The 10,598-nt window shown below is 42.6% G+C and overlaps 1 protein-coding gene across 1 annotated transcript; it reads right to left on the bottom strand.

The window, feature by feature from the left end:
* Window positions 1-2,431: 2,431 nt before the first annotated feature.
* On the bottom strand, window positions 2,432-10,342 carry LOC128373869 (uncharacterized). The gene is made up of 3 exons (XM_053334064.1): window positions 10,293-10,342; window positions 5,519-5,584; window positions 2,432-3,550 (listed from the first exon to the last, which is right to left on the bottom strand). Exons 1-3 carry the CDS (start codon window positions 10,340-10,342, stop codon window positions 2,446-2,448), a joined length of 1,221 nt encoding a protein of 406 aa, XP_053190039.1. The 3' UTR covers window positions 2,432-2,445.
* Window positions 10,343-10,598: the final 256 nt, after the last annotated feature.

Below are 10,598 nucleotides of genomic sequence, written 5' to 3'. Positions count from 1 at the left end.
ATCTTTCTTTAGGAAATGTGGGTAAATTCTAATTAGGCACCGTTTATAAAGAGGTGTAACGTATTAATAGGGCTGTAACCAATGGCTTTATTATAGATTAATACATAATCTACTGATGCTTTACTTAAACTGCATTCATAAGAACACATTTTGGCTAAGCAGGGTTTGCATCGTCATCCATCAACACTTTCTTTGTCGTTTTAGCCCTTCACTTCACCATGGAGACCACCTCATGAGACCGTTTGACCTCTGACCTTCAGGAAAAAAGGCCTCAGAGCATCCGGAACCATATTTATCATTAACTTTTTTAACATAATAGATTTGTTGTTTTGACCTTTTGTTATTAGCATCAGATGAACAACAAACGTTTGTTGTTAGTTCATTAGGAAACGGAAAACATGTGACTCTTATTAGGAACTATTCATCATTTTTAGATAGGCCTATTAGAAAATGAGACACTTCACAACCTGAAAAACTTGAATTTGTTCCCAATCAGTGTCTTATAACTAAGCCTGAAATCGTTAGTAAATGATTTATTAACACGTAATTAACCCTTTATAAAGGATGACTTATTAGAAAGTGGTTCCAATCTTTTAATGTGTTGACTTATGATTCTCATTAGTGGGAGAGGAAATAATGAATATGCCTTCCTCCAGCAGCTGATTTTCTTATATTATATTACAGTTCCTAAAACATAATCATATGCACTAAAAAACACTGGAACACGTATTTTTCCTGAGGTGAAACTGAGCAGGTACCACTTTTCCTGCGGGAGGTTCCGGGCTCATTTATCTCTGTGTTTCATAAGCTTTGTTTGGATGAATTTATGCCCTCTCCTATAACTACCCTGAAATCACGTCTCGGTGATTTACAAAATCACCATCAAAGCCATGTTTGTTCTTCCACTGTGTCCTCCTTTTTTTAGAGGTGGTTACTTGCACGTTGCTTACAAGTCACTATCCCGGTGTAAACATGTTATCCGTCCTCTTTGAAGCCTCGCAAACATCCACCTTCAGCCAGAGAACAGCGGATCAATATGTAAATTCACCCAGACTTTCACTGCGATGTCTGCATCCAAGAGAGGCGATAAGCTTTAAAAAAAAAAAAACGGGAGTAAGTTAGGAGGCATAGCCGGGGATTATCCCAAACTTGCCCCGGGGTTTGGCTCTCCTGCTCGCAACCGGACCGGCGTCTGTTCACCGGGGCCCTTATAGGACATGTAGGGCCCCGGGGCGCAGACTGACAGGCTCCCCGGGGGCCCCCTCCCTTTCCACAACTCGCAAAAGCTGGAGATTATAGAGTGGCAATGAAGCTGGTATCTCAGTGAAAACACACACATACACACACATATACACACACACACACACACACACACACACACACACATACAGAAAGAGGTGAGATGATCTCGGAGCGCCCGCGGCTGCAGCCATGCCCATAAAGATTGACGCTTGAGCCTCACACGGCTATCACACTCCCCGCAGAACACACACTCTCCAACCCCGTGTGATGAGCCGATACAAACCAACTTTGTTCAGCCTGACAAAGAGGCAATTGTTAGCTGAAAGGTCATGCGCCCGAGGGCTAGAGTACAGCAAGTACAGCTCTAGAAGATAAAAAAACTACTCTTCTCTAGCTCTATCTCCTCTGAGAGAGCTTTGATAAACCTGCTCCTTGAAATCAACATGCTGATCTGGAGTGAAATGAGGGCTCTGGGCCTCTTTGAATGGTATTTTCTGGCAACTCTGTGGACTTCCCCTTTCCCCTTAATCTATTTTAAAAAGTGATAATGAAAAGTCAGATTTCATTAGATCAGATCTCATGAGTGTGTAAACAAGAAGAAGAAAAAAAGAACACAAGGAATGTTGAGATAGAAGATCATTTTATTCATTGTTTTAATTTATCATATCTCTCTATTTACAGCTTAATCATTTTCAGGTATAAATTATCTATAACACTGTTAAATTCTGTTGATATTTTTCAATACTTTTTTTTTTTTTTTGGTATTGCAGGTGTTTTCTACACATAGGTCAAGACAAACAAAGACATCATACACATATAGAATTTTTTGATATAAACAACATATTAATCTCATGTTCATCCTCATCTCATTGCTTTGACCAATTGTAACTCTTATATTTTGGTTTGGTGTAGTTAAAGAGGTTTAATGGAGGTTTAAGATGGGTTGAATATATGTATTTATGCTCTGGGTGGGACAACATACCGGAAATCAATTAAAACACAACGTTTTTCTGTCATTACAGTCAGTGACATAATGTGCAAACTCAAAAGCAGCAGACAGGATGATGGGAGATTGTCTTATTTTAAGGGGAAATGTCTTCAGGATAGAAGCAAACAGGGTAAAAATGCAGTTTGAGTTCCCTCTCTGTTAACTGCTTCCTGTTTCAGTGCCTCCCCCCTCTCTCTCTCTCTCTCTCTCTCTCTCTACGACTGTCCGACAGTGGCGGTGGCCGCGTTGTTGGGCACGGCGGCGCCCATACGCAGCAGTTCCTTCCTGTGCGTGAGGATGACGTCGAAGCTGGACTGCAGGCGGTTCTGTTGCTCCTGGATACGGCTCTGCAGAGTGCGGACCCAGCGGATCAGAGCCAGCCGGCGGTACATGGTCAGCTGTACCTGATGCTTCTCCATCTCCTGGGCCTTGAAGCGCTCGCGGTCCCGCAGCGTCCAGACGGTGTCCATGAGCTCTGGCAGCTCGCCGTCGGAGTCTGATGACTGATCTTCATCTTGGTCCTCTGCTCCTTCCTCCATGACATTTCCCAGGTTGCTTCCAGTCAGCGACTTGCGGCTGAAGCTGTGGTGTCTCTCGGCTGGATTTCTGTTGCTGTTTCTGGTCAGGTCAATCTCCTGGTTGTTAGATTTGGGTTCCCCTACACCGATGCGGTCCCATCCTCCCATGAGCATCCCTTCGCCTCCTCCCTCCAGGTTGAGGGAGGGCAGTCTGTCAGATCGGAAGCTGAACTCAGAGTCAGAGTCTTCGCTGTCTCCCCATTCGTCGTTATCCTCCTCCTCTTCCTCTTCTTTCTCTCTTCCTTTGAAACCCAAGCTTCCTTTCCTATTCTGCAGCTTCTCTCTCTGCTTCTCCTCATTCTGGCTCATCATCATCATCATCCTCACCTCCTCTTCCTCCATCCTCCTTTCCTCCGCTCCGTCCGGGGGCACTCGGCCGAACCCGTCATCCCCGCTCTCAATTTCCGGCAGGGGCTCCAGGGTGCTCCAGCAGGGAAGGCGGGAGCGGGGCGACGTGACCCCCGCATTGTGATGATATCCGGGGGATGAGGAGGAGGAAGAGTTGGGAGTGTCGCGACCTAACGGGCCCAAGTTACGAGGACGCACCTGGTTTCGGTTCTCGTCTCCTCCTCCTCCTCCTCCGAAGCTTTCATCATCTTTTCCAGGTAGGAAGTTGAAGTTGCCATCTTTGTCGCACTTCCTGTTTCGAAGCGAGGATGAGGAGCCATTGTTGGGGCCTCCGTAGGCCGCGTTCAGATGTTGTTCCTGATGGTGAAGCATTGCTGCCCTCGATTGAGCCTCGCTGAAATGACAAGGAGACAAAGATACATTACAGCTGTGTTTAAAGGTAACAGACATTATTGGCACACATTTCAATGCGTGATAAAAGTCTTTCAGTGCTTTTATGACCTTCTAAGCAGCCTAAAGTTTTAGTTCATATCGATACATCATGAAAATCAACTTGAAGAGACTTGAAACTTGACTTGAAACTTGCTTGAGAAGGATAATCTGCAACAGTGTAATCCATGTAATGGAGCTTGGAGTCAAACCTCAATTAAAGTATCAAAGCATTAAAAGGCTCTCTTGATATCTTACAGCAAGTCTTTGTATGTGTTAAATTTTGCTTTTATTAAAGGGTCTGTAGAAGAATATTCATAATCTTTAAAGTAAGATGTTGCCCTGGTAACAGTGCTCAAACTCAAGTCGTATCATATCAGCATTAGTGTCAAAAGATTTCAACTGATACGCAGCCCAAACAATCAACAGCACAGATTGTCTTCAGTGGGAAACTCCAAACATCTGAGAGATAACAACAACCCTTTTTTTTTTTTTTTTGACGCAACAAGCTGCCAAATCCACACTGTCCTCTTGACAAACATCCAGTGTTTTCCTGCTGTTTGGTCTCTCCACTTTGATTTTCCCAGACAAAACACAGCTTGTTAAGTCAGTGCTGTTTTTCAGTGGACTCCCAGATCTTTGAAGAGGACTGTTCCCACGAGCACAAGAATCAGCGGCATTATCAGACGAAGATAAAACGATTTTGACAGCAGAATAGAAAAAAATAAATTAATTAAAAAAGAAAAGTGGACTAAATGTTCTCTGTGATTAGATCATAAGCAATTATCCTTTTCTCTGCAAGTTGATTTAGTGCACGGACATGAATGGCTGCATAGGAGATAAAAAACATGAGTCATGGCTTAAAAAGCTTGGTAAACAATTAGTTAAAAATGTAAAGAATTTGCAATTTGTGTGCTGGATTATAGGAACAATTGGGCGCACACGGATGAGCCAAAGTAACAATAAAACTGTAGGAAAGAGGCTAAATTAAATCCAGTTCACCCTCCCACCCCATACAAAACACACACACACACACACACACACACACACACACACACACACACACACACACACACTAAATTCCTTGTTTATAATGTCTATAACTACAGGCTGGTCTGCACACTCCGTTTCTATTAGCATCAAATATTTACATGTCTCTTCAGAATGGAAATTTCTCTAATCCTGACTTCGGGCTGCTGTCAATCAATCCCCTCTTTTCCTCTCCTCCCCTACTATATGCACGCGCGTTCACGTGGTGCTGAAGGACAGCGACCGTGTCTTTCTCGGGAGCGCGCATATGCAGACAGGCTCAGACCGGCGACAGGAGAAGGAGCTGATCATCCATGTAGACATCGACATATTTACTGAATAATAAAACACCTGAAATGATCGAATGATTTCTGTTTAATAGAGATGTATGTTATCCATGCAACAACGTCAAAACGACGTATGCAATTATGCAACGTAAAAAAAAATAAAATAAAGAGAGAAATAATACCAAAACCGTCCAGCTGCTGGGTGGATGTGTCTAATCTGTGAAAGAGGATGCCTGATTTTGGTCGGACGACGACCGAAAACATAGAAAAGGCGACCAATGGCGCTCAGTGGCTCCATCTTTAAGGCTGAATGATGATTATAATTCACTGAAGATTATAAAAAATACAGTTTTATATCCTAATTCACCGGAAAAAAAGGAGCGACAGTTGTCATAATCGTGGTTAAATTAGGTAAAAATGCAAAGAAAACGGACATTTCATCTCCGTTGCGCGTTATGTAACGCTCACCCCATATTAGTGCTGTCTCTTCTCCAGCCCTCCTCAGTAAAAACAGATCAGACCCTTCCTGTGCTTTCCTATTTGCCGGTTGCATCAGTCAACTGACTGTCAGTGATCTGTACGAATCTATTCATAAAGGTTTTGGGGTTTATTCTTACCTTTTTTGGCCGGTTTGCTGCTCGGTGGAGAAAGCTGGACTCTGCGCCCTCCCAGTTTTTTCCCCCCTCCTCCGACCCTCCTATGTGATGTTTATCTTCATCTTCCTCTCTCCTCCCCCTCCTCCTCCCATCCTCTCATTCACTACAGTGGTTCTGGGAAGTAAAAAAAAAAAAAAAAAAAAAAGCACAGGCTGAGTAATAACACTTCCTGAACTGGGTTGGGACTGAAGAGGAAACAGTAGAGAATGAAGTGGGAACAGTTCACAATGGGAACATGAATGGCGGTCATGTTAGTATGATGCCTTTGTTATTTTTAACTGTAATGAAGCTTTGAAAGCATAGCAACAGGCCCATATCTATAACAACCCCAGCAACCACATGATGGCATGGTGTAAACACAATTACAGTGATGTCCTCAAAACTCTTCCAGCCCTCCAGCAACAGTCTCATTAAGAGTTTTATATTCATCCTGAGGCTTTAACCCTTACATACTGTTCATATTTCAGAGTATCCCCCTCATAATTAGTATACATAATTTCAGACTTGAACATCATCATCAGTCATTAATAAATTGGTGATGAATCCTTAATGAAGCTTTCAGAGAGTAGTATTCTTTAGTTTTTAAGCTTTTACTTGATGGAGAAAAAAATATTAGCAATCACATGCATTTCAGTGAATCACATTAAAAGTGAATAAACAGTATTTTTGAACATGGGTTTTAAAAATAATGTTTTAATAAATATGAGTCAGACACAGTTGAAAGATTTCAGTGTTTGTATAATCTGGATCACATGGGGATAAGTCATCAAATATATGACTAAAATTAAAGTTTTGAAGTTGTTTTTTCGCCTTCAAATGTAAAAATGAGTAAAATCAGACCCTGAACAGTATTAAGTGGTAAGTAGACACATCCCAGTACAACACAGGCTACATTGCAGTGATTTGCAGTGGGATAGGCAATTAGAGGTCTCCATTAGAGTCCATTAGAGGCTCAGTGGAGGGAAGTGACAAAATAAGACAGTAGTTATCAAAGGGGATTACATACAATAATCTAAATGTGAGTTATTTGGTTGAAGAATGCCCAGAAATACAGCAGTTTGGGGGAATCATACTGTTTTTTTTCCACTTTTCCAGATTTAGAAACTAATAAAAACCCTCAGACAGACTTTTTATTTGTTTGGGTATCATCTGATGTTATGTCACCAGCAATATTAGGCAATCTTGGCTCAGCTGTTGAGTGTTTTTGGGATTAAATCATGATCATGTAAGCATCCAGGAATTGAGCAAAACAAAGCAAGTAAACTTTTTTCGAAGGGGAGTACCACTGTTTTAGACTTTGAAAACCCTAATTTATTACTTTTGTGAAGTGTATGGACCTGATAGACATAATCAAGAGGAGGAGGAGTGGATTCTCCTTGATGTAAAGGGGGGCACAGCGTTCAATTAAAGTTGTTTATCAAACAATTTAAACCAGCTACTGTGGTTTTAGCGAAGATTGTATGCAAAAAGAGCTTTAATTTGTTGGATAGATAAGTAAGAATGATGGTCAGACTAATGGATGGGCCATGGCATTAAGATAAAGCTGCCTATAAAACCAGTTAGGCCAGCAACTATAGTTTTGGTGATGATGGGATGTGAGGACACAGACAACATGTGAAAAGTTCAGATATAACTATTTGGAAGACTAACGGTCAGGTCGTGGCATTGTGGTGACGCTGCCTATCAAGCTGGTGTGTCCACAGTAGTTTAACTTAAGCAGATACAAAGTAGATTTAACCCTCCTGTTGTCCTCGAGTCAAGGTAGGAAGGGAGGAAGAAGGAAGGAAAGAAGGAAGGAAGGATGGAAGGAAGGAAAGGAAAGAGGGAGGGAGGGAGGGAGGGAGGGAGAGAGAGAGGGAGAAAGAAAAAGAGGAAGGGAGGAAGAAAGGAAAAGAGGAAGGGAGGAAGAAAGGGGGGATGTAAGGGGAAGGAAAGAAGGAAGAGAGGAAGGAGGGAAGGAGGGAAGGAAAGAAGAAAGGAGGGAGGAAGGAAGGAAGGAAAGGAGGAAGGAAGGAAGGAAGGAAAGGAAGGAAGGGAGGGAGGAAGGAAGGAAGGAAGGAAGGAAGGAAGGAAGGGAGGAAGGAAGGAAGGAAAGGAGGAAGGAAGGATGTAAGGAAGGGAAGGAAGGAAGAAAGGGAGGAAGGAAAGAAGGAATAAAGGAAGGAAGGGAGGAAGGAAGGACGGAAAGGAGGAAGGAAGGATGGAAGGAAGGGAAGGAAGGATGGAAGGAAGGAAGGATGGAAGGAAGGAAGGAAGGAAGGATGGAAGGAAGGGAGGAAGAAAAGGAAGGAAGGAAGGAAGGAAGGAAGGAAGGAAGGGAGGAAGGAAGGAAGGAAGGAAGGAAGGAAGGAAGGAAGGGAGGAAAGAAGGAACAGTCAAAACAGATGGGGTCAATGTGACCCGGGAAGACAGCAGGAGGGTTAAGGCTGGTTGGAGCTGTAGAGTATCTGCTCTTTTTTGGGGGGATTTCAAGGCTGTTTAAAAATAAGTCAGGTTAGGTTAGAGATGGTGTCGCCTGTCATGAGGATTTATGATGGCACTGCCTGATTCCCACTGCGGGGCTTAGCTCGAAAACTGGGCCTCTGGTGGCCGGTGGCACTTTTTACTATATTGATAGCTGACCTATACTACCTGATCTATTTTCTATTTAGAAAATATGTCTTTTCCTCTTTTCAGGGATTACTGATATACTAAACAATTGTGTGTTTGAGAAGCAGCTTGTTCTGTGGTGTTTGTCTTACAATGCCATGATGTGTGTTTCTGTTTACATAGCTTTACTTTTTCTAAGGCAATAAAAATAAATAGGTTTTTAAAAAAGCGATTTAAAGGTAAATTTGGTTGAACTACATATTTCATCAAGTCATGATGCAGCAACCATGAAGCACACTGAGGTCAAACCTTTAGTATTTTTATGGGAATATGAATGACATTCAGTTGTATCCTCCTCCATGCTACACATACACACAATGTATTACTACATGTTTAATTATCTGAAAGTAGAACACAATAAAACAATCAATTTGGCAACTAACCAGTTTACATCCTGTCATTTAAAACCTTGCACTGTGTGGACATGTCATTGGCCAGTTTCAGTATTTTTTGACTAAATCAACTTTAGGCCAGTAACTACATAATTAAAACATTCAGCCTGCTTCACTGTATTATGGTGGACAAAAAAACAAGAACATCTAAATGAACAGTTAACAGAATAAACTAATGAGTTAGGTAGAGTATAACAGAGTTTAATGATTGGATTCTTCTTACTTTGATTTAATACATCAAAATAAACAGATACTGAGCTTGACATTTCATTTTTGACCTTTGAAACCAACACTGACAAAATAATCTCACCTCAGCAGAAACTAAAGGACTTCTATCTACACTCATTATTCCTCATTGATAATAAAAGAAAATGATACAAAAAGAAATCAGTCAGGAAAAAAAGCTTATGGACCGAACTCACTTTCATTTGCTGAAAATAAACATGATTTATTGCTTTTACAAAGGCTACTGCTGTTACTGTCTCTCTCTTTCTCTCTCTCTCTCCGCCTTCTACTCACCGAATACAGCGAGCAAGGTCATGCCCATCCTGAGGTGGTTGAAGAAAGGCACTCTGGGAAACGCAGGCAGATAACCAAGTGAATTTGAAAGAGAAAAAGGGCAAATCAGAATAGAAAATACCAACACTTCCTGGTGGGCATGAACACATCATCATCATCAAAGTGCACAGTATGAGCCTAAAAGAGTGTCGGAGGCTGGATTTAAAAAAAAAAAAAAGTTATCTACCATCTCAGGTGTGTTTAAGGCATTCAAAATGTTACCCATAATGCAACGTTGAGAGGCGACATCATGTTCTCCAGTCCGTGCAAAAAGGAGGATTTCAGGGATTTGTTGCAGTGTGATATTTTTCTCCAAACTGGTGACTGACTGCTTTTGTGATCGTCAATCTTATATGTAATAGCACGGCTGTGTGTGTGTGTGTGTGTGTGTGTTTGTGCATGCAAGTAATTTCTGGAGGTGTGTGTGTGCAGTATAGGGAGGCTACATCAGACAGACTTAACAAGTGTTCACTGTCTCTCTACTCCCTGCTCTCATCCCCCTGACATGTCGTCGCTGGCGGCAGAAAAACTCATGCCCCCCCCCCCCCCCTCTCTCTTCTTCTTCTTCTTCTCTTCTCCACACACACACACACACACACACTTCTAGCCCTATCCTCCTGCTCTTCTTTCCTACCCCCCCTTTTTCTCCTTCAACAACATCCCCATTCAAGTGCATCAGCTCCAGGCGTCCTCCCTCTCTCTCTCTCTCTCTCCCCCCTCTCCCTCCCTTCTCTCCCTTCTCTCCCTCCTCCTCCCCATCGTTCACCAGTAGCCTAAGCACATAAAAAATACATCAAACACAGCCGTCCGCCCAAGGCCTCGTCACACGCAAAATCATCTCTCCCTCCATCTCTCTCTCTCTCTCTCTCTCTCTCTCTCTCTCTCTCTCCTCTCTGGAAAAAAAAAGAAAGAAAAAGAAAATCCAAGTTACAAAAGACAACTGCAGAGGACACTGATAGAAAGAGAGATAGACTGAACTCGGGGGGCTGAGGGGTCGTTTGTGAGGCCTCCTGGGGGATGAAAGATTATTGTAATGTTAACACTTACCACCCCTCTCCCCTTTCATACACACACACACACACACACACACACAGACACAGACACACGCAAAGAGTAAAAAAAGGAGCATGACTTACCTTGTGCATAATAAGACCTTGTTTGAATTGTACACAGCCTGCAGCACCATGACCCACTTCCCTCAGTTCAGCTCCACATCTGCTCTAGCACCAGTCTTGGCTGTGACAGTGGCCGAGGGCAGCCAGCACCCATGGGCCCCACTGTCAGATCCCCGGTGCTGAGATGCACAGAGACTGTAAAGAGAACCCTGCTTGCACCCCAAGCTCACAGCCAAGGCTCTTTAAAAAAAAAAAAAAAAAAAAAAAAAAAATCATAAAACATCAGCCAAATCGGCCAGGATGTGCTAAATTGAAACAGTGATCCAG

The sequence above is a fragment of the Scomber japonicus genome, chromosome 15 (assembly GCF_027409825.1).
Source record: "Scomber japonicus isolate fScoJap1 chromosome 15, fScoJap1.pri, whole genome shotgun sequence".
Classification (NCBI taxonomy): domain Eukaryota; kingdom Metazoa; phylum Chordata; class Actinopteri; order Scombriformes; family Scombridae; genus Scomber; species Scomber japonicus.
Note: the sequence above shows the minus strand (reverse complement) of the source record. Positions and strands in the feature narration are given on the sequence as shown.